This window comes from Poromitra crassiceps (assembly GCF_964638095.1).
Source record: "Poromitra crassiceps genome assembly, chromosome: 17".
Classification (NCBI taxonomy): Eukaryota; Metazoa; Chordata; class Actinopteri; order Beryciformes; family Melamphaidae; genus Poromitra; species Poromitra crassiceps.
Window position 1 is genome coordinate 1203294 of NC_139635.1, and position 24909 is coordinate 1228202.

At 46.2% G+C, this 24909-nt stretch overlaps 1 protein-coding gene across 1 annotated transcript in view; it reads right to left on the reverse strand.

Annotated features, from left to right (window-relative positions):
* Positions 1-15993: 15993 nt before the first annotated feature.
* The window catches only part of LOC310791996 (uncharacterized protein), a gene marked incomplete at both ends in the record, with an annotated part of 55282 nt that continues 46366 nt past the window's right edge, over positions 15994-24909 (reverse strand). The window contains 4 exons of the mRNA XM_083653679.1: positions 15994-16121; positions 17306-17343; positions 23589-23682; positions 24867-24904. Of these exons, the coding sequence (XP_083509805.1) occupies positions 15994-16121; positions 17306-17343; positions 23589-23682; positions 24867-24904 (298 nt within the window). The remainder of the gene's footprint in view (positions 16122-17305; positions 17344-23588; positions 23683-24866; positions 24905-24909) is intronic.

The following is a 24909-nucleotide window of genomic DNA, read 5'->3' on the forward strand; positions in this document are numbered from 1 at the left end:
GTTATTCTTGCTTCACATTGAGTCAACTTCTCTGCAAAGATGCTGATTCTTTAATAAAACAAGCAAAAGGTTTGACCTTAGAAGACCTGAAGCTGATATATTGATCTTTAGGAGAGACACTAACAAGAATTAATAAACAAGATTCATTGGTCATGTAGCTATGTTTACATGACCAATTCATCTTGTGTATTAATTCACAGAAAAGTAATGGTAGGCCTGAATATCATTGACAGGCTTTTATGTGTCACTTGAACAAGCATGTCGATTAAACCAAAAATAGTAAATGCATCCCAATCATTCAAATTCATTCAATGGAATTGCAATCTAACTCTCTCTCTCTCTTTCTTAGTTTCTGACTCTGGAACAATTGGGAAAATGGTAAAATCCCGACAGACTACTGTATCTCTGAACCATTTTGGCTCAACAACTGGCTGGCCAAACACTGTGCTGATAAGGGCTACCTATTCTTAGATAACTGGCCCTCCTTTAGAGGCATGACTGGCATGCTTAAGATGGATGGCATCCACCCTACCCCATTGGGCGCCAGCACTTTATCAAAAAACCTGGATAGTTGCCTACGGCAAACCCAGACTACTATCCTTGATTGACAGTTTCACCCACAACATGCAGGGCCACAGGCTGCTAGACAGCCTGTTAGTTCTACTTGTGCGGTTATGGAGTCTGCTAGTTTAATTAACTTAGTCTATCCAATACAGACTGTGCTCCGTCCGCGCCGCACTATTACTAGTAACCGACCCATAAACGTTCTGCAATATCCTAACCCAAACCTTATTGTTATTAATCCAATTGTTACCACCGCCGCTCCGTCTCCGTATTATACCACGATCTCTCAAATTAACACAGTTTCTCTTCGTCGCTCCGTCCCCTCACGCCGCTATCCTCCACCCCTCAAAACGTTAAACACCAACCTCATTGAGATTAAATCTACTCTTGGTATCGAATGCTCTAAATTAACTAACATTGATGATAAATCTATTCGATTTGGATTCATTAATATCAGATCAATCACAATAAAGCCCTCCTGGTCAATGACTTAATCATTGAACATAATACGTTATGGGATTATGCGAAACCTGGCTAAAACCGGACATTGTTCTTCCACTCATTGAAGCCTCCCCCCCTAACTTTGACAATTTGCATGTTGCCAGAATGTCAAGAAATGGTGGGGGCGTTTGCCTAATTTATAACTCAAATCTAGGTCTTTTGCAGGATCAAAAGTATAAGCTCCTATCTTGTGAGATACTTACTATGAGACACTCTAATATAGCTGGCCTCGGAGCCTTCTACCTAGTTATGCTCTACCGCCCACCTGGGCCCTATTCATCTTTTCCTGATGAATTTTCCAATTTTCTCTCTGACCTCGTAACCCGCACGGATAGTATCCTTATCATTGGCGATTTCAATATTCATGTTAACTGTAAAGCTGACCCACTCTGCAAAGCCTTTCTATCTTTAGTCGACACCCTTGGCTTTGCTCAGCTGGTTCATGAACAAACGCATTCTAACGGCAACACGCTTGATCTCGTCCTCGCTCGTGGGATTAACGTCTCAGATCTGTCAGTCATGATATACCCTCCAGCACTGTCAGATCATTATCTCATTAAATTTAAAATAGACCTGCCCCTCCGGCAATCAAACCTAGCCGATACCTACACCGCCCGGCGTATCGATAGTTCTACTCCCACTGAACTCGCTGATTTGTTATCGGGGCTGCTTTCCTCTCTCCCAGAGCGGATCGACTCCATTAATGAATTCACAAATCAATTTAATTCAATCCTACTCGCCTCGCTTGATTCTATCGCACCTCTACGTACTAAAATCCGTCGCCCTAAAAAACCCTCGCCTTGGTATACTGACGATACACGCGCATAAAAACTAATATGCAGAAAACTAGAACGTAAATGGCGATCATCCAAGCTTGAAGTCTATCGACTAGCTTGGAGTGATAGCCTATTAAAATACAAATGTATGCTCTCCGCTGCAAGAGCCTCCTACCTATCAGATCTTATTAACACTAATAAAAATAATCCTAAATTTCTATTTGACACGGTCGCAAATCTTACTTGCAAACCCTCCCCCAATACAAACTCTCCATTTACAGCTAATGACTTCCTTGACTTCTTTAACCGTAAAATTATCTGTATTAGAGATGAAATTAGCAACTCTCTATTACTCCCAAAGGGTGCTAACCCCTCTCCTAGCCCTGTCCTTAGAACCTTAGACGAGAGTACTATACTCTCGAATTTTGAGACTATCTCTCTAAATGCACTTTCAAAAATTGTACTTTCATCTAAATCCACAACCTGTTTATTCGACCCTCTCCCTGCAAAGTTGATTAAGGAACTCCTTCCAATACTAGGCCCCCCCTTACTTAACATTATCAATAGCTCCCTCTCCTCTGGCATTGTCCCTGCCTCCTTCAAATCTGCTGTAATCAAACCTCTACTTAAAAAGCCAAACCTTGATTCTGAGGTTCTTAACAACTTCAGGCCAATCTCAAATCTCCCCTTCCTCTCTAAAGTTCTTGAAAAAGTAGTCTCGACACAATTAACTGACTACCTCTCGCATAATAAACTTCTCGATCCCTTTCAATCTGGTTTTAGATCACTCCATAGTACTGAAACTGCTCTTACAAAAGTAACCAATGACCTTCTCCTCGCGTCCGACTCTAATTTCTCCTCTCTTCTCATTTTATTAGACTTAAGCGTAGCCTTCGATACAATCGATCATAAGATCCTCCTAGACCGCTTATCTAACTACGTAGGTATCCGGGGCACTGCCCTATCCTGGCTAAAGTCATATTTGTCTGATAGGACACACTGTGTCTCATCTAAAAATATTATGTCCACTTTCTCCTCAGTGAAGTTTGGTGTACCGCAGGGATCAGTCCTGGGTCCCTTACTCTTTGGAGTTTACTTACTGCCTCTTGGCGAAATTTTCCGTAGATATGGCATTAACTTCCACTGTTATGCCGATGATACCCAAATTTATATACCAATTAGACCAGACGATCGCTCTAAACTCGCTAATTTGGAATCCTGCTTAATCGCTGTTACAGATTGGATGTCAAATAATTTCTTACGACTAAACGCCAACAAAACTGAACTACTAGTTGTTGGCCCAAAAACCCAACTTCCATTTCTCACTGATCTTAGTCTGAACATTGAGAACTGCGTAATTACTCCAAACTCAAAGGTGAAAAACCTAGGTGTTACCTTTGATCCTACTCTGTCATTCGATGCTCACATTAAGGATATCACTAAAATAGCTTTCTTTCATCTTCGCAATATCTCAAAGATCCGTCCCTTGCTAAATGCAACGGATGCCGAAACCTTAATACACGCCTTTGTTTCATCTAGACTCGACTACTGTAATGTCTTATTCTCTGGCCTTCCACTTTGTAGCACAAATAAATTACAACTCGTGCAAAACGCCGCTGCTAGAATTCTAACTAGAACTAAGAAGTTTGATCATATAACTCCGGTCTTAATCTCCCTCCACTGGCTCCCAATTCAGGCCAGATCAGACTTTAAGGTGCTTCTGTTAACCTATAAATATTTGCACGGGCTCGCACCTCCGTACTTATCTGAGCTAATCATTCCTTATGTTCCCACGCTTACTCTCCGCTCACAGGACGGTAATTATCTTACCGTCCCTAAAATTAAGAAAAAATCAGCAGGTAGCAGAGCATTTTCTTACCGTGCTCCACATCTCTGGAACCAGCTTCCTCTGTCAGTTAGGGAAGCTGGCTCCATTGAAATCTTCAAAACTAGACTCAAAACCCATTTATTCTCCCAATCATTTGGCTGTGCTTGATGGTTATGTTTGATGATGTCATTCTCTAGAAATATTTATTAGCTCTTGAGTACATACAATCCTGAATTGCTGAGCGGGCTGTCTCAAGCCAGCAATATCAGTATAAATTTAGACTGACCTAATTTAATAATATGGCATCAGTCGACCCAGTAGCCTAGATAGAAAATATATTAACTGGTGAATAAACTTAGTCCTGAACTGCTGAGCGGGCTATCACAAGCCAGCAGTATCAGTATAAACTTAGACTTGACCTAATTTAATAATATGGCATCAGTCGACCCAGTAGCTTAGATAGAAAATCTAATAGCTGGTGAATAAACTTAGTCCTGAACTGCAGAGCGGGCTATCTCAAGCCAGCAGTATCAGTATAAACTTAGACTTGACCTAATTTAATAATATGGCATCAGCCGATCCAGTAGCTCAGATATAAAATCAAATAGCTGGTGAATAAACTTAGTCCTGAACTGCTGAGCGGGCTATCACAAGCCAGCAGTATCAGTATAAACTTAGACTTGACCTAATTTAATAATATGGCATCAGCCGATCCAGTAGCTCAGATATAAAATCAAATAGCTGGTGAATAAACTTAGTCCTGAACTGCTGAGCGGGCTATCTCAAGCCAGCAGTATCAGTATAAACTTAGACTTGACCTAATTTAATAATATGGCATCAGCCGATCCAGTAGCTCAGATATAAAATCAAATAGCTGGTGAATAAACTTAGTCCTGAACTGCTGAGCGGGCTATCACAAGCCAGCAGTATCAGTATAAACTTAGACTTGACCTAATTTAATAATATGGCATCAGCCGATCCAGTAGCTCAGATATAAAATCAAATAGCTGGTGAATAAACTTAGTCCTGAACTGCTGAGCGGGCTATCACAAGCCAGCAGTATCAGTCTAAACTTAGACCTAGACTACCTAGACCTGAATTAGCAGTATAGTATTAGTCATCCTAAATAATCCTAATAAATTTTGTTTTGACCTAATTTTATTGTTGTCTATAGAGTTAGTTCCACCTCTGCGCAGATTCCCCCGCTCTCTTCTCTCTCTCCCCCTCAGGTGTCCTTCATTGGCCTGACGTACACCCCCGGACATCGGTACTCTTCATCACTGGTCGAGGGCTGCCGGTTGGTTTAGAACAGTTTAGGTAGGCGATAGATTAGCTACAGCCGAAGGCTGACCTGTTATAGTGTTCAGGCAAATATCAGACTAGAGCAGAGTAGGATAGACCAGATTAGGCTGTAGATTAGCTAGATACTATGTCCCAGTTAGCTCTGGTTAATGCTTAGAGTAGTCAGTTGTCTGATCTCCCCCCCCCCTCTCTTTCTCTTTCCCCCGCTCCTTTCCCTTCTTCCCCCTTCCTGTTCTCCCCTCTCCCACACTTCCCACTCCCCCCCCCCGCCTCCTCTCTTTCCATGCTCTTTCCTCCCCCACATCCCACCCCCCCTCCCTTCTCCTGCTCTCTCCTCCTTCTCCCCCCCTCTGCTCCTTCTCCTCTTCTCCCCTATTTTCCCGAACCCCTGCCACTTCCTGCACCCTCCCACCTCTCCTTTTCTGTTCTCTCCCCCTCTTTGTCCTCTCCCCTCTCTCACATTCCCCCTGCTCTCCTTCCCCTGCACCCTCCCACCTCTCCTTCTCTGTTCTCTCCTCCTCTCTGTCCTCTCCCCTCTCTCACATTCCCCCTGCTCTCCTTCCCCTGCACCCTCCCACTCTGTTCTCTCCTCCTCTCTGTCCTCTCCCCTCTCTCACATTCCCTCTGCTCTCCTTCCCCTGCACCCTCCCGCCCCTCCTTCTCTGTTCCCTCCTCCTCTCTGTCCTCTCCCCTCTCTCACATTCCCCCTGCTCTCCTTCCCCTGCACCCTCCCACCTCTCCTTCTCTGTTCTCTCCTCCTCTCTGTCCTCTCCCCTCTCTCACATTCCCCCTGCTCTCCTTCCCCTGCACCCTCCCACCTCTCCTTCTCTGTTCTCTCCTCCTCTCTGTCCTCTCCCATCTCTCACATTCCCCCTGCTCTCCTTCCCCTGCACCCTCCCACTCTGTTCTCTCCTCCTCTCTGTCCTCTCCCCTCTCTCACATTCCCTCTGCTCTCCTTCCCCTGCACCCTCCCGCCCCTCCTTCTCTGTTCCCTCCTCCTCTCTGTCCTCTCCCCTCTCTCACATTCCCCCTGCTCTCCTTCCCCTGCACCCTCCCACCTCTCCTTCTCTGTTCTCTCCTCCTCTCTGTCCTCTCCCCTCTCTCACATTCCCCCTGCTCTCCTTCCCCTGCACCCTCCCACCTCTCCTTCTCTGTTCTCTCCTCCTCTCTGTCCTCTCCCCTCTCTCACATTCCCCCTGCTCTCCTTCCCCTGCACCCTCCCGCCTCTCCTTCTCTGTTCTCTCCTCCTCCGCGTTTTCCCTCCGCCTCCTTCTCCCCCCCCTCTGCTCCTTCTCCTTCTCCTCTTCTCCCCTATTTTTTTCGAATCCCTGCCACTTACTGCTCTCCCCTCTCTCAGATTCCCCCTGCTCTCCTTCCCCTGCACCCTCCCACCTCTCCTTCTCTGTTCTCTCCTCCTCCACATTTCCCATCTTCTCCCCACCCTCGCCCTAATCCGGGCCCGTATCCTACCCCCTCCCCCCCCCCCCAACCCTAGACCCTACCTCTACCCTGGCTCTCCCTCCCCTGCACCCTCCCGTCTCTCCTTCTCTGTTCCCTCCTCCGCATTTCCCCCTGCGTCTCTCCTTCTCTGTTCCCTCCTCCTTCGTGTTTCCCGTTTTCTCCCCGCCTCCTCCCTCTCACATTCCCCCTGCTTCTCTGTGGGGGGGGGGGGGCAGAGAGGTCTGTTCCCTCCCCCGCCTCCTCCTCTCGCGTTCCCCCTGCTCTCCCTCCCCTGCGCCCTCCCGCCTCTCCTTCTCTGTTCCCTCCTCCTCCGCGTTTCCCGTTTTCTCCCCGCCTCCTCCCTCTCGCGTTCCCCCTGCTCTCCCTCCCCTGCACCCTCCCACCTCTCCTTCTCTGTTCTCTCCTCTTCTCTGTCCTCTCTGGGGGGGGGGGGGGGGATGTGGGGGAGGAGGGAGCAGAGAGGTCTGTTCCCTCCCCCGCCTCCTCCTCTCGCGTTCCCCCTGCTCTCCCTCCCCTGCACCCTCCCACCTCTCCTTCTCTGTTCTCTCCTCCTCTCTGTCCTCTCCCCTCTCTCACATTCCCCCTGCACTCCTTCCCCTGCACCCTCCCACCTCTCCTTCTCTGTTCTCTCCTCTTCTCTGTCCTCTCTGGGGGGGGGGGGGGGGGGGGGGGATGTGGGGGAGGAGGGAGCAGAGAGGTCTGTTCCCTCCCCCGCCTCCTCCTCTCGCGTTCCCCCTGCTCTCCCTCCCCTGCACCCTCCCACCTCTCCTTCTCTGTTCTCTCCTCCTCTCTGTCCTCTCCCCTCTCTCACATTCCCCCTGCACTCCTCCCCCTGCACCCTCCCACCTCTCCTTCTCTGTCCCCTCTGGGGGGGGGGGGATGTGGAGGAGGAGGGGGCGGAGAGGTCTGTTCCCTCCCCCGCCTCCTCCTCCCGTGTTCCCCCTGCTCTCCCTCCCCTGCACCCTCCCACCTCTCCTTCTCTGTTCTCTCCTCCTCTCTGTCCTCTCCCCTCTCTCACATTCCCCCTGCACTCCTTCCCCTGCACCCTCCCACCTCTCCTTCTCTGTTCTCTCCTCCTCTCTGTCCTCTCTGGGGGGGGGGGGGGGATGTGGAGGAGGAGGGAGCAGAGAGGTCTGTTCCCTCCCCCGCCTCCTCCTCTCTCGTTCCCCCTGCTTCCCTCCCCTGCACCCTCCCACCTCTCCTTCTCTGTTCTCTCCTCCTCTCTGTCCTTTCCCCTCTCTCACATTCCCCCTGCACTCCTTCCCCTGCACCCTCCCACCTCTCCTTCTCTGTTCTCTCCTCCTCTCTGTCCTCTCTGGGGGGGGGGGGTGTGTGTGGGGGAGGAGGGAACAGAGAGGTCTGTTCCCTCCCCCGCCTCCTCCTCTCGCGTTCCCCCTGCTCTCCCTCCCCTGCACCCTCCCACCTCTCCTTCTCTGTTCTCTCCTCCTCTCTGTCCTCTCCCCTCTCTCACATTCCCCCTGCACTCCTCCCCCTGCACCCTCCCACCTCTCCTTCTCTGTCCTCTCTGGGGGGGGGGGGGGGGGGGGGGGGGGGTGTGGAGGAGGAGGGGGCGGAGAGGTCTGTTCCCTCCCCCGCCTCCTCCTCCCGCGTTCCCCCTGCTCTCCCTCCCCTGCACCCTCCCACCTCTCCTTCTCTGTTCTCTCCTCCTCTCTGTCCTCTCCCCTCTCTCACATTCCCCCTGCACTCCTTCCCCTGCACCCTCCCACCTCTCCTTCTCTGTTCTCTCCTCCTCTCTGTCCTCTCTGGGGGGGGGATGGGGGAGAAGGGGGCGGAGAGGTCTGTTCCCTCCCCCGCCTCCTCCCTCTCGCGTTCCCCCCGCTCTCCCTTCCCTGCACCCTCCCATCTCTCCTTCTCTGTTCTCTCCTCCTCCACATTTCCCATTCTCTCCCCACCTCCTTCTCCCTCCCTCTGCTCCTCCTCCTTCTCCTCTTTACTTTCCCAAATCCCTGCCACTTCCTGCTCTCCCCTCTCTCACATTCCCCCTGCTCTCCTTCCCCTGCACCCTCCCGCCTCTCCTTCTCTGTTCTCTCCTCCTCCACATTTCCCATTTTCTCCCCACCCTCGCCCTAATCCGGGCGCGTATCCTACTCCCTCCCCCCCCAACCCTAGACCCTACCTCTACCCTGGCTCTCCCTCCCCTGCACCCTCCCGTCTCTCCTTCTCTGTTCCCTCCTCCTCCGCATTTCCCCCTGCGTCTCTCCTTCTCTGTTCCCTCCTCCTCCGCGTTTCCCGTTTTCTCCCCGCCTCCTCCCTCCCTCACACTCCCCCTGCTTCTCTACCCTGGCTCTCCCTCCCCTGCACCCTCATCTCTCCTTCTCTGTTCTCTCCTCCTCCACATTTCCTATTTTCTCCCCACCTCCCCCCTCTCCTCCGTCTATATTGCTCATTCTCTCCCCACCTCCTCCCTCCCCCTGCTCTCTTCTCCTCCACACCTCCCCTCCCTTCCCCCCTCCTGCTCTCTCCTCTTGCTCCTTCCCCACCTCCTATACCCTCCAGCATCTCCCATTCCCTCCCCACCCCATCACTCTCTCACATTCCCCCTGCTCTTCTCCCTTCTCCTGCTCTCTCCTCTGCTCTCCCCTCATTCCTATATTTTCTATATTATCAATTGTTCAAATGTTATCTTTATTCTGTATATTCTTGTTACTGTTGTGTCAGCTAGAATTAGCTAGACATACTTTCTGTGAAGCCCTCTGAGACATGCTTGTGAATTAGGGCTATATAAATAAACTTGACTTGACTTGACATATCTTTCACCAAAACACACATTTAGGCTATTTTATGTGATCTCCTTTTGATGAGTACGCTAATAATAACCTAATAATAGGCCCCCCTCCCACTTTGAAAACCTCTAGAGATCTAGAGTGAGTATTGCATCTTGTCAGCTATTAACACATTGACTGCCAGCCGTTTTTTTCTTGCTGTAGGTAGCTTCTGCCAAGCCGTTTTTTTGAGGATTGTGGCTCATTTTACAAGCGCCGAGGATTATTTTCTGCTTGGAGTTTGTGAACATACAATATCTCAAAAGTACTAATAGAATGTGTACTTTCTCTGTCTAAAAGAGTTAGTTTGTAGAGTTAGTAGTTATGTAAGCATTATCAGTTGAATACAGCATGGTTTTAGCATCAGAACAAATATTCAGAGATAAACGGCTTTTTTGTGAAATTCGATAGAGCTGTCACTTTAACCATTCATTTTTGTCTCTCTCTCTCTCTCTCTCTCCCTCCCCCTCTCGCTCTCTCTCTCTCTCTCTCTCTCCCTTCCCCTCGCTCTCCCTCCCTCTCTCTCTCTCTCTCTCTCTCTCTCCCTCCCTCTCGCTCTCCCTCCCTCTCTCTCTCTCTCCCTCCCTCTCGGGAGGGAGACGCACTAGGTTTAATCCTAGTGAGAGGGGGAGAGGGAGAGAGAGAGAGAGAGAGAGAGAGGGAGGGAGGGAGAGAGAGAGAGCGAGAGAGAGAGAGAGAGAGAGAGAGGGAGAGAGCGAGAGGCAGAGTTGCTTCAACTCCTCCCTCTTCTTGGGTGCAGCGGCCGTCACAGTCTCAGTGCTTTTGCTGCTCTCCTGTGCCTGTCTGCAGGCTGCTGTTTGAGGAAGTCGGCATGGACTCGCTCGCTTCTTGGGAGTTTTGGTTGAGAGAAGCTTTTGCGATTCTGGTCATATTTATGCTGCGTGTTTCAAAGTGTGTTCCACCTGTAATGTATTATGTAAATTTGCAATCCCGCATCGCCAGCAATCAGCGTGAAAACGAGAGCGTTTTCCCCCAACCATTTTCATGAGAATGTAATACTGTAAAATCGCCTAGCCATTTCCTTGAATGGCTTGCTCCCTTTTTCTTTGATTTCGCTCGTCTGGGGGAGCACTGTCAACACTTAGTGGGTCGGTAAAATAGATTATACACATTCAATACCTCCAATAATTGTACAGGAGACGTAAAAGGGATTGATCAACGCCCCACCGTCAAAAAAAAAAAAACGATTTTTTTGACGTATCCATACGTCCTTGGCAGTGAAGCGCTGGATTTTTTTTTACGTATGCATACGTCGCTGGCAGTTAACGTGTTAAAATACATTTTCTCCTTAACAGAGTGACTGCCCCATCCAACAAAGGAGAGAAGTCATAATCAGATGTCTAATTGATCACCTGGGTGAAGATGTCACTGCATTGATCAAGGAGATAAAAGTGAGTGCAATACATGGCTTTCAGGGTTCTCCCTACAATCTCTACATTTGAAATTAGTCCTTCCACTGAATAGACAACTATGGAAGCTACTATTTGGCACTTTAAGTGTTAAATGGCTCTATATTCTGACAGCAATCACTGAAATAGTGTTTGGTCAGTAACTTGGAACCCCCAAGTTAAACCCCTCCCCCCCATAGTCCTGAAGGCAGGGTGGACATATCTCTGCAACCACAACTCATAGAGACTCACGGATGGCAGTGGTGGATTCGGGGTGAAAAAATACATATATGACATATATGTGTCATGCATCAAAAGATACATATGTAGAAAAAATACATATATCTTTTTAGAGGCATCACGATCTGACCTTCCGTTTCCCAGAAAATGTCAACAATTCTGTGATTGGATACAAATTGGCGTCGACCTCCCAGTATCCAATCAGAGAAATGTTAATGTTTCTGGGAAATGGAAGGTCAGATCGCGATGCGTGTACAGCAATATGGATTTGTTCACCCCGAATCCAACACTGCCATCCGTGAGTCTCTACGAGTTATGGTTGCAAAGATATGTCCGCCCTGCATGCAAAACTACAGGTGAGAGAGGACAGCGGGGGGGTGGGGGTTCCAAGTTACTGACCAAACTCTATTTCAGTGATTGCTGTCAGAATATAGCCATTTAACACTTATTTTAACACAAAAACATGGCTGAATGAAGCTTTGATTCTGGCCCTTCAAACGAAAGGATTTGGGCACCTTTGCTTTAAATGAATACTTTGTTGTCCTGGACCCCAGGAAAACTAGCTGATACCTAGGTATCAGCTAATGGGGATCCTTTTTAATAAACAAATAAACAAACACAACTTACTATATACAATGCTTGTACTACCGATTGATTTAGGTAAAATATGCAATTGGCTGGTAGATTTGCTTGTCTCCCCAGCAAAAAATAATGAGAATCTATTGAGTGGCAGGTAAAATTTGGGCATTCATTACCCATTTGGCTGATGGACAAGAAAGTTAATGTTGGACCCTGGACATGCATCAAAAGATGTTCCACATGGGCTTACTGTACAAGACACCATTATTTATAATCTAATGCATAAATCCTGTCTGTCTCTTTGTGTGTGTGTGTCTGTTTGCCTGCCTGCCGCTCTGCCTGCCACCCACCTCCCTGCCTGCCTGCCATCCCGCCTGCCTGCCTGCCATCCCACCTGCCTGCCACCCACCTCCCTGCCTGCCTGCCATCCTGCCCGCCTGCTGTAACCAGTGTCTGCAGAGTGACGGTGTTTCAGCTGTCAATGTGGAGGAAGAGCTGAAAGAAGTGGTGATGGCTGTGTACCTGGTGCGAGACCAAAGTGGACTAGTCAAAGGTGTCAATGTACTCAGCCGTCTTGGGGATAGCAGAGCCTGCTGCTACCTGCTTGGACTGATTTATGCCTTCAACCTGCAATACCCCAAAGGTATATAGTACATCTTTGAGGTATTCCAAAATATGTTTTTGTACCCTGGCTTGACATCATCACTGGTGACATCACTGATGACATCACCACTGATGACATCATATGACATCACATCATTAGGTAATTAGGGCAATTACCTAAGGTCACCCACACGAGTGCTCTTTATACTTAATCAAAGTTTCAGCCCGATTGCACTAGAATGGCATAGCACCTTGCATTAATTAATATGCATTTTTTTGTACCTTGGCTTGCATTAATATGCATTTTCTTTGTTTATTGCAGCATAGCAGCTTGCATTAATATGCCTTTTTTGTACCTTGGCTTGCAAACGGCTCAGTGTCGATGTGATTTCAATGTTTTTGTGTACACTAGTGAACCTGTGGGAATTGCACCCCCCTGGGAGTAATCGTGCGTTCCTTTATCGCAAAAGAACTGGGATGTGGAGGCTAAATGACGTCACATCCGTTTTGTTAGCGTTCCATTTGCAGAAAAGTTGAGCTGGGAAGTTCACTGTTCATTGGTCAGATCCACTGCAGCCTCATGTCCACACAGAAGTAGGCCGTGCTGTGTGTACAGCTGATTTAATGAGACACAAACAAGGCAGAAGTGCTAAATAGCATTTATACCATTATAACTACTGTTGTTGCGCGGATCAGCCATCTTGGATTTTTTACGTCGGGCTGCTGAGGCTCCTACGAGTTTGGAATGGGAAATACCAGCTCTAGTGACGTCACGTCTCATGAACTTTGAACCGGTAATATTACCAGTTCCCAGTTATAAAGGAATGCACGATTAGGCCCCTGTCTGGAACATGACATCATCACTGATGACATCACTGATGACATCACACCATTCGGTAATTAGGGCAATTACCTAATACAAAAAATCCTGCTTGCACAGGTGCACTTTATACTTCCACAAAGTCTCAGCCAGATTGCACGTAGAATGGCACCTTGCATTTTTTTGTACCTTGGCTTGCATTAATATGCATTTTCTTTGTTCATTGCAGCAAAACAGGTTGCATTAATATGCTTTCCCTTCCCCCCAGATTCCAGTTTAGAGGCAGTTTCACCAAAAGAGACTTGTACTGTTGTACTTGATTTTTGCACTCTTGGGCACTCTTGGGTCCTCAAAATGTCTTCAAATCTGCTTATCTGTTGAAAAAATGCTGCTGTTTGTGATGTGTTGATGGATTGATTGGCACTGATGGTTCAATATTAGGAAGAAGTGATAGTCATATGCCATTGAGATATTTTTTTAAGTGCAGCTCGTTATTTTTAAAGTGAGGCTAAAATAATGGTGTATGTTTTTTTACTTTAGTTTTCAAAATAAAGTTTTATATTTGAGATATTGTTTGTGTGTAATAATATTGATGCATTTAGGTTCAATTAATATAATTTAAGAACATCTATTGCATGTAGTAAATTAAGTTAAAAACCTTAAGTTAATACAACAGATTTGTTTTAGTAAAGGTTTGAGTATATTCTACAAAAAAATTCAATTATATCTACTCAAATTTATGTACTCAGTATTTCAGTTACATCTACTCAAGTTATTTGGTAATTGTGCTAAAGCAAATTGATTAGACATACTTTGAACTATTGGTTACATCTACTCATTATTGAAGGTTTGGTTTACTTGATTTCAAATCTGTCACATCTACTCAATATTCTTGAGTGTAAAAATGTTACACCATTTCAATTTAGTAACGTGCAGTAATGTTTTTCTGAGTGCAGGTGCCTCCTTCATTCCAGGTTCCACTATAGCGCCTTTTCCATCCTATTGGCCCCCTGCAACTGTTCCCCATCAGGTAGGCCCTATTGCTCCAGGCTGGCCAGCTCCTGTTATGCACCCCCAATATTTTGACCACCCAGCCTATCAATATGGTAATTATATTCCCCAAATGCCCCCCATAGCTTCAGTGCATAACCCCCCACTCTATGCGGGCCCCCCACCTGGGTACAGGTCTCGTGTCGTGGGACCCACTTTTCCTAGCCTTTATGAGGAAGACCCCCATGAGTAGATCATGCTTAAGATGGCCCTTACCAATCTGATACCCCCCTGGGAACCAGACATTTATAAGTATCATACCCAAGTTGTACCCTCTGCCCGGCATATTGCATTAGCTTATGCTCATGACCCACAGCATTATACCAGGTCCTTAGCTGCTTTAGACCAACAGTATGGACAGCCCCACCATCTAGCAGTTAGATAAATCACTAACATAATTAATCTCCCAAAGGTTCTTCCTGCTGATTCTAGAGGTTTCATACTTTTGCAGTTAAGAGTCCAATCCTAGTCGGGATGTTGCAGGAGCAGCAGAGCTCAACTGTCCCTCGCATGTTCAACACCTCTTGAGCAAGCTGCCGGCGGATTCAGTGGCCAACTTCGTGCGGTATGCCCTGTCAACCCTGCCAGGGACCCACTACACCTTGGTGCACTTTGCTGCATGGCTCCAGGGTGAGGCAGAGTATCAATCTGTGGCAGCACAGGTTAGACATCTGAATATGGACACAGCTATGGAAAACAGGAGGTCAACCTCAAGGCCGGCTCCTCCAACGGCAACCATCCTACACAGTACCAGCACAAACTTCTCTCCCTCTTCCTCACCAGGGCGGCAAATGAGACCCAAGCTATGCTCGTACTGTGATTCACATGACCACTCAATAATCAGATGCAAGGAGCTGAAGGATCTACCAACAGAGAAGGTGATAGCTTGGATTCAGCACGACAGGCTGTGCTGGAGGTGGGCAAGGCCACATATGGCTATGGACTGCAATCTGAGGAAGCCATGTCCCCATTGCAACAGGAAACACCTAGGCATCCTTCACCGTGTGAACCAGAGAGAGATCAACAGCCCTATCCACTCAGATCGGCAGAGGAACCAGGAGCAGTGCATCGCTTTGTCCTGACCCCAAACGCACAGTGACCCACGATACCTCCGGCAAAGGCGACCTTAAACCTGTTTTTCATGGGGTGGCGGGACGCCCCTCTCCCTTGGGTGATGTATGGCAGCCCTTTCCCCCTAGAGCTGACCCTGGATTTCCCGAACCCTGACTTAAGTTTATTTATCAAATATGATGCTATATTTGAGGGGCTGCTGTACAAAATCCCCCCACCAGCTCAGTCCTCCTGACAGCCTCACCTAACCAGCCACACCTGGGGCCCTGATTGGGCCGCACCTGGGCTCAATAAAGGACGGCTGATTAGGTGAAGCTCAGTGTGCTCCAGACTGCAGTGGAGGAGGCTGCTTTTGTCCTTCCCTTGGTGTTTGCCCATGTGCAGATGCATCATTGACAGTAGTGTTAGTTGTTATAGTTGGTTATTTCCTTTGTATATTGATTGTATATGGATTAATTAGTATTTGATTTGAATTAGATGTATTACATTACTTTACAGTTAAAGTTGTTTTCCCTTGTTGTTGTTTGAGTGAAACCTTTGTTAATACCTTCTTTGTGTTTAGGCAAAATCATCTGCCACCAACATCCACAAGCACCAAGGGATTTGTTTAAATAAAACCCTTGAATGTTCCTCTGAGTCCTCCTCATTCTGATCGATGTCCCACTTGCTGAGGCTCCACCTGTAAACTACACCCTTAACAGTTTCTACAATGAGAGCTCAAAGTCCTCGTTGAGACCGTAAGTGTTGCACCCGCTGAACCTTATTTATCTTATTTATCTCTTAAGTTATAGCTGTAAACTTTTTGTGACTTTAAAGAAGGCACAGTGTGTTGAAACATAAAGTCACAACTTGATTTAAATATAGAAGCATAACAGAGTATGCCATTCTCCATCTTTTCACGTGACGCCTTCTTCAGACAGTCTGCACCTCACCTGAAGTCTCTGGGTGCTCATCTCCAGCTCCTGTGTTCTTTAAATTAAATGTCAGCATGATATTCATATCGCATCTATAATGAACAAATAACTGACAGCATGTCTGACCTCAGAGTCTCCAGACGACAGTGTGGACTCAGCAGTCCAGCAGACAGCAGCTCCACTGCTGAATCATACAGGTAGTTGTTACTCAGGTCCAGCTCTGTCAGGTGGGAGGGGTTGGACTTCAGAGCCGAGGCCACAACTTCACAGTGAGTCTGTGAGAGTCCACAGTCAACGAGTCTGTGATGACAGATTTAATGTAAAATCAGTTATCAAAACAGAGCTGAGAACAAGCATACCAATAACTTTATGCTGAATGAATATAAGTTTAAGTTAAGTTATCCTTTATTTATCCCCATGGGGAAATTCATCCTCTGCATTTGACCCATCCTCTACTAGGAACCTTCTTAGAACTAGGAGCAGTGGGTAGCCGCAGTGCAGTTATTTTGCCATTGCCTTGGTCAGGGCAGTGGGTAGCCGCAGTGGAGTCTGTTTGCCATTGCCTTGGTCAGGGGCACTGACAGGAGTATTAACCCTAACAGACATGTATTTGATGGTGGGAGGAAACCGGAGCATTTTTACCAGTAACTGAATTTTGAGATTCAGCATGTTGTCGTGCTACAGTACGCGAGTGGGATCCGACCAAGTACCAGGCAGCCAGCTGATTCTGTCCGGAAAGAGCGGACAATCCGATGCATGGGTGCTGACTGCCCGCCTGGAATCTCCGAAGGGCAACCCCTGACAACCAGGCTCTCAGGCGCGCGCCATTATCGCTATTGCGTAAATATTCCTGGAATGCGAGTTTTAACAAGCCAGTTAAACCGGGGGACAAAGGAGACAAGAGATAAGTTACAATAATCAGGTTTTTTATTACCAAAATAAAGTTAAATAAAAAGGATCAAATCGGACCACAGCACTGCTTCCTGAAACAGAGGAAGAGTGATTAATAAACATAAAAGCTGAAGTTAACCCAAATAACCAACCACGCTCTCAAGGAGAGTCAACAGGTGCCCCACTCTTAAACTGAGAGTCACACTCTAGAAGAGTTGAAAAGCTTTCTTTGACCGAAACCGATCCACAAGTGCTCGGCCGTTTGGACAATTTTGGCACGAATTGTCTGAAATTAAGGCCAGGTATTATTTTATTTTATTTTGGAAATTCACCCTCCCACCACTAGAACAAAACCATCCTGGCACCCATAGTGAGACTTACTAACATCGGCCCTCCTTAGGTACAGTAGCAACCAAACACAGCAAAGCTGTCAGATGGCCCACTCGGACTGTCTGTCTGCCTTCTCCAGGGTTTTGTGCTGTGACCTCTCAATTAGGTTGAGTGAGTGCACACCTGCACAGCTGCCACAGCGGGGGAGGGGAAGGAAGAGCCTGGAGAGGAGCAATTAAGCAAAGACGCGTAACATGTAACACTCCCCCCCTTAAAGGATGGGTTTACCGATTTTCAACCAGATTTGTATCCTTCCAATGTCAGTAGTATGAGTAGATGGACAGCCTTTACCTCCCCTCAGTAAACCCTCTTGGCTGTACTCCCTTATCAAGGGTGACATCAATACCTTGCTACTTCAAAGATAATTATTCTGGATATATACATTGGGCACTCTGGCCCCAAAAGGCCTAAATGAGGAATTCGATATGAGACCTTTTCTATAGAGGGTGATGTAATCCTATAATCTGTTACTAGGATGTCCCTATTGTGATGCTCTTTCTCTCTCTACTGTTCTCGTGATCTCTTATACATAAGTGGTACTTCTGTATTTTTTTTTTAACTTTTTGCTATTTATTTCAACTCATTCTCTGCCAAAGACGTACCCGGACGTACTTTTAACAATGGCGTTCTGTGCCAAAGACGTACTCGGACGTACTTTCATGTTTTGGGTGTTTACATTACATCAGACACTTTCCCAGCCTGTGACATTGTTTCAAGTCAAACTGATAAAAGGAACCTGCTAGTTTAGTATTTATGGGTGGAGCCTGTGGTCGAAAGAGAGTTCTCGGATGGCGACGATGGCGAGGAAGACGCCGGCGTTTTTGTTGTTGCTCCACGACGGAGCGCCAGGGCGACGAAGGCTCCCCTTCACAGCATTCTGATCCGTCTGACACAGATGAATCGGAGGAGGAGAAATGGGTGCCACTTGGAGAGAGCGATGACGATGGTAAAAAGTAGCCTATTTTTGTATCGCGTTTGAGATGAAATGATCACACACAGCCGTCTGTGTCACATAAACATTTCAAAGTTTACAGCACTAACGTAGCTATTGTGTGATCTTCTGTGCTAACGTTAGTTATGAGAGGTAACGTGACAGCAGGTAACATTACAGCACTCGTTATTCCTGTGTGTGTGTGTGTGTGTGTGTGTGTGTGTGTGTGTGTGAGTGTGAGAGAGAGAGAGAGTGTGTGTGAGTGTGACCACATAAGGGTTCGTTCCATTTGTTTATGCTTTTATCAAGCTAAGCTAAAAATCCACATGGCAACTGTAAAAGTAAATTATTTATTTGATTTTGTGCACATATTTATCATACTTTGATATTTTGTGTTTTCAGACTCTGAGTCGATGGAGGCGCAGTCCAGCAGTCCTGTGTGTAGTCCTACACCACCTATTTCGGAAAGACCATGTCTCGAAATAGGTTCCAACTTATTCTGAGGTTCTTCCATTTTACTGACAATACTGTAGCAAGGAGGCTGCGGCCAAGCCTCATCTGTCAAGAAACCCCAGGGGCCAGACTCTCTCTCTCTCTCTCTCTCTGTAGCCGCTCACTGGGCGTGATGGACCGACACAGCTCCCTCAAATACATTCTCTTATTTTTTATTTTTTATTTATTTATTTGGGAAAACAAATACTGTATATGTCTGATGTGTCACTGAGGCAAAAAAGTAAAAGGCTCAAAATAGAGTTCTGCTTGAAACGGTGTCCTTCACTAAAAACCTCTTTTTCTCCTATTTCTCTCCCAAGGAGGGCATTTTTAGTGAAAACAAGCTAACTTCCACTGCTTGTAACTAAACAAGGAAACATGGTAGGGTTTCAGTTTTTTACAAGGGGTAAGAAGAGAGTCTCTGCTTTATTGTGAGATATGTTGTGTAATTTTATTCCTAGCACAGAATATTCTGTGGGTCCTGGAAGATCAGGAAATATGCTCAAAATCCTGGCACTGGGAGCACACAGACCGAAATGACCCTGGCAGAGAATGAGTTAAGTAATAGACTAATAGACTAGGTCCCCATTTCTGCTAATGCAGTATGTTGTGGTTAATGGAGTCGCCTCCAGTGATGTATTTGCATTTGCATTTATATTTGTATTTGTTTTGCACCTCTTCCAAACTCTACTTGACTACTTATAAAATAGAGCCCACAAACTACTCCCTTTTTGGGGGGCATGTATAATTATATTTGTCCTACTTGTCTATACTGTATATATATATATATATATACTGTTAGAATCTGTACATTTGTGTCTATAATAACCTACGTTTCTTGTGTGTACAACTTTTAACTTTTTGAATTACTTTTCTAATTACTAATTGATGAACACCTCGTAAGTGGTGATGGCTGTGTACCTGGTGCGAGACCAAAGTGGACTAGTCAAAGGTGTCAATGTACTCAGCCGTCTTGGGGATAGCAGAGCCTGCTGCTACCTGCTTGGACTGATTTATGCCTTCAACCTGCAATACCCCAAAGGTATATAGTACATCTTTGAGGTATTCCAAAATATGTTTTTGTACCCTGGCTTGACATCATCACTGGTGACATCACTGATGACATCACCACTGATGACATCATATGACATCACATCATTAGGTAATTAGGGCAATTACCTAAGGTCACCCACACGAGTGCTCTTTATACTTAATCAAAGTTTCAGCCCGATTGCACTAGAATGGCATAGCACCTTGCATTAATTAATATGCATTTTTTTGTACCTTGGCTTGCATTAATATGCATTTTCTTTGTTTATTGCAGCATAGCAGCTTGCATTAATATGCCTTTTTTGTACCTTGGCTTGCAAACGGCTCAGTGTCGATGTGATTTCAATGTTTTTGTGTACACTAGTGAACCTGTGGGAATTGCACCCCCCTGGGAGTAATCGTGCGTTCCTTTATCGCAAAAGAACTGGGATGTGGAGGCTAAATGACGTCACATCCGTTTTGTTAGCGTTCCATTTGCAGAAAAGTTGAGCTGGGAAGTTCACTGTTCATTGGTCAGATCCACTGCAGCCTCATGTCCACACAGAAGTAGGCCGTGCTGTGTGTACAGCTGATTTAATGAGACACAAACAAGGCAGAAGTGCTAAATAGCATTTATACCATTATAACTACTGTTGTTGCGCGGATCAGCCATCTTGGATTTTTTACGTCGGGCTGCTGAGGCTCCTACGAGTTTGGAATGGGAAATACCAGCTCTAGTGACGTCACGTCTCATGAACTTTGAACCGGTAATATTACCAGTTCCCAGTTATAAAGGAATGCACGATTAGGCCCCTGTCTGGAACATGACATCATCACTGATGACATCACTGATGACATCACACCATTCGGTAATTAGGGCAATTACCTAATACAAAAAATCCTGCTTGCACAGGTGCACTTTATACTTCCACAAAGTCTCAGCCAGATTGCACGTAGAATGGCACCTTGCATTTTTTTGTACCTTGGCTTGCATTAATATGCATTTTCTTTGTTCATTGCAGCAAAACAGGTTGCATTAATATGCTTTCCCTTCCCCCCAGATTCCAGTTTAGAGGCAGTTTCACCAAAAGAGACTTGTACTGTTGTACTTGATTTTTGCACTCTTGGGCACTCTTGGGTCCTCAAAATGTCTTCAAATCTGCTTATCTGTTGAAAAAATGCTGCTGTTTGTGATGTGTTGATGGATTGATTGGCACTGATGGTTCAATATTAGGAAGAAGTGATAGTCATATGCCATTGAGATATTTTTTTAAGTGCAGCTCGTTATTTTTAAAGTGAGGCTAAAATAATGGTGTATGTTTTTTTACTTTAGTTTTCAAAATAAAGTTTTATATTTGAGATATTGTTTGTGTGTAATAATATTGATGCATTTAGGTTCAATTAATATAATTTAAGAACATCTATTGCATGTAGTAAATTAAGTTAAAAACCTTAAGTTAATACAACAGATTTGTTTTAGTAAAGGTTTGAGTATATTCTACAAAAAAATTCAATTATATCTACTCAAATTTATGTACTCAGTATTTCAGTTACATCTACTCAAGTTATTTGGTAATTGTGCTAAAGCAAATTGATTAGACATACTTTGAACTATTGGTTACATCTACTCATTATTGAAGGTTTGGTTTACTTGATTTCAAATCTGTCACATCTACTCAATATTCTTGAGTGTAAAAATGTTACACCATTTCAATTTAGTAACGTGCAGTAATGTTTTTCTGAGTGCAGGTGCCTCCTTCATTCCAGGTTCCACTATAGCGCCTTTTCCATCCTATTGGCCCCCTGCAACTGTTCCCCATCAGGTAGGCCCTATTGCTCCAGGCTGGCCAGCTCCTGTTATGCACCCCCAATATTTTGACCACCCAGCCTATCAATATGGTAATTATATTCCCCAAATGCCCCCCATAGCTTCAGTGCATAACCCCCCACTCTATGCGGGCCCCCCACCTGGGTACAGGTCTCGTGTCGTGGGACCCACTTTTCCTAGCCTTTATGAGGAAGACCCCCATGAGTAGATCATGCTTAAGATGGCCCTTACCAATCTGATACCCCCCTGGGAACCAGACATTTATAAGTATCATACCCAAGTTGTACCCTCTGCCCGGCATATTGCATTAGCTTATGCTCATGACCCACAGCATTATACCAGGTCCTTAGCTGCTTTAGACCAACAGTATGGACAGCCCCACCATCTAGCAGTTAGATAAATCACTAACATAATTAATCTCCCAAAGGTTCTTCCTGCTGATTCTAGAGGTTTCATACTTTTGCAGTTAAGAGTCCAATCCTAGTCGGGATGTTGCAGGAGCAGCAGAGCTCAACTGTCCCTCGCATGTTCAACACCTCTTGAGCAAGCTGCCGGCGGATTCAGTGGCCAACTTCGTGCGGTATGCCCTGTCAACCCTGCCAGGGACCCACTACACCTTGGTGCACTTTGCTGCATGGCTCCAGGGTGAGGCAGAGTATCAATCTGTGGCAGCACAGGTTAGACATCTGAATATGGACACAGCTATGGAAAACAGGAGGTCAACCTCAAGGCCGGCTCCTCCAACGGCAACCATCCTACACAGTACCAGCACAAACTTCTCTCCCTCTTCCTCACCAGGGCGGCAAATGAGACCCAAGCTATGCTCGTACTGTGATTCACATGACCACTCAATAATCAGATGCAAGGAGCTGAAGGATCTACCAACAGAGAAGGTGATAGCTTGGATTCAGCACGACAGGCTGTGCTGGAGGTGGGCAAGGCCACATATGGCTATGGACTGCAATCTGAGGAAGCCATGTCCCCATTGCAACAGGAAACACCTAGGCATCCTTCACCGTGTGAACCAGAGAGAGATCAACAGCCCTATCCACTCAGATCGGCAGAGGAACCAGGAGCAGTGCATCGCTTTGTCCTGACCCCAAACGCACAGTGACCCACGATACCTCCGGCAAAGGCGACCTTAAACCTGTTTTTCATGGGGTGGCGGGACGCCCCTCTCCCTTGGGTGATGTATGGCAGCCCTTTCCCCCTAGAGCTGACCCTGGATTTCCCGAACCCTGACTTAAGTTTATTTATCAAATATGATGCTATATTTGAGGGGCTGCTGTACAAAATCCCCCCACCAGCTCAGTCCTCCTGACAGCCTCACCTAACCAGCCACACCTGGGGCCCTGATTGGGCCGCACCTGGGCTCAATAAAGGACGGCTGATTAGGTGAAGCTCAGTGTGCTCCAGACTGCAGTGGAGGAGGCTGCTTTTGTCCTTCCCTTGGTGTTTGCCCATGTGCAGATGCATCATTGACAGTAGTGTTAGTTGTTATAGTTGGTTATTTCCTTTGTATATTGATTGTATATGGATTAATTAGTATTTGATTTGAATTAGATGTATTACATTACTTTACAGTTAAAGTTGTTTTCCCTTGTTGTTGTTTGAGTGAAACCTTTGTTAATACCTTCTTTGTGTTTAGGCAAAATCATCTGCCACCAACATCCACAAGCACCAAGGGATTTGTTTAAATAAAACCCTTGAATGTTCCTCTGAGTCCTCCTCATTCTGATCGATGTCCCACTTGCTGAGGCTCCACCTGTAAACTACACCCTTAACAGTTTCTACAATGAGAGCTCAAAGTCCTCGTTGAGACCGTAAGTGTTGCACCCGCTGAACCTTATTTATCTTATTTATCTCTTAAGTTATAGCTGTAAACTTTTTGTGACTTTAAAGAAGGCACAGTGTGTTGAAACATAAAGTCACAACTTGATTTAAATATAGAAGCATAACAGAGTATGCCATTCTCCATCTTTTCACGTGACGCCTTCTTCAGACAGTCTGCACCTCACCTGAAGTCTCTGGGTGCTCATCTCCAGCTCCTGTGTTCTTTAAATTAAATGTCAGCATGATATTCATATCGCATCTATAATGAACAAATAACTGACAGCATGTCTGACCTCAGAGTCTCCAGACGACAGTGTGGACTCAGCAGTCCAGCAGACAGCAGCTCCACTGCTGAATCATACAGGTAGTTGTTACTCAGGTCCAGCTCTGTCAGGTGGGAGGGGTTGGACTTCAGAGCCGAGGCCACAACTTCACAGTGAGTCTGTGAGAGTCCACAGTCAACGAGTCTGTGATGACAGATTTAATGTAAAATCAGTTATCAAAACAGAGCTGAGAACAAGCATACCAATAACTTTATGCTGAATGAATATAAGTTTAAGTTAAGTTATCCTTTATTTATCCCCATGGGGAAATTCATCCTCTGCATTTGACCCATCCTCTACTAGGAACCTTCTTAGAACTAGGAGCAGTGGGTAGCCGCAGTGCAGTTATTTTGCCATTGCCTTGGTCAGGGCAGTGGGTAGCCGCAGTGGAGTCTGTTTGCCATTGCCTTGGTCAGGGGCACTGACAGGAGTATTAACCCTAACAGACATGTATTTGATGGTGGGAGGAAACCGGAGCATTTTTACCAGTAACTGAATTTTGAGATTCAGCATGTTGTCGTGCTACAGTACGCGAGTGGGATCCGACCAAGTACCAGGCAGCCAGCTGATTCTGTCCGGAAAGAGCGGACAATCCGATGCATGGGTGCTGACTGCCCGCCTGGAATCTCCGAAGGGCAACCCCTGACAACCAGGCTCTCAGGCGCGCGCCATTATCGCTATTGCGTAAATATTCCTGGAATGCGAGTTTTAACAAGCCAGTTAAACCGGGGGACAAAGGAGACAAGAGATAAGTTACAATAATCAGGTTTTTTATTACCAAAATAAAGTTAAATAAAAAGGATCAAATCGGACCACAGCACTGCTTCCTGAAACAGAGGAAGAGTGATTAATAAACATAAAAGCTGAAGTTAACCCAAATAACCAACCACGCTCTCAAGGAGAGTCAACAGGTGCCCCACTCTTAAACTGAGAGTCACACTCTAGAAGAGTTGAAAAGCTTTCTTTGACCGAAACCGATCCACAAGTGCTCGGCCGTTTGGACAATTTTGGCACGAATTGTCTGAAATTAAGGCCAGGTATTATTTTATTTTATTTTGGAAATTCACCCTCCCACCACTAGAACAAAACCATCCTGGCACCCATAGTGAGACTTACTAACATCGGCCCTCCTTAGGTACAGTAGCAACCAAACACAGCAAAGCTGTCAGATGGCCCACTCGGACTGTCTGTCTGCCTTCTCCAGGGTTTTGTGCTGTGACCTCTCAATTAGGTTGAGTGAGTGCACACCTGCACAGCTGCCACAGCGGGGGAGGGGAAGGAAGAGCCTGGA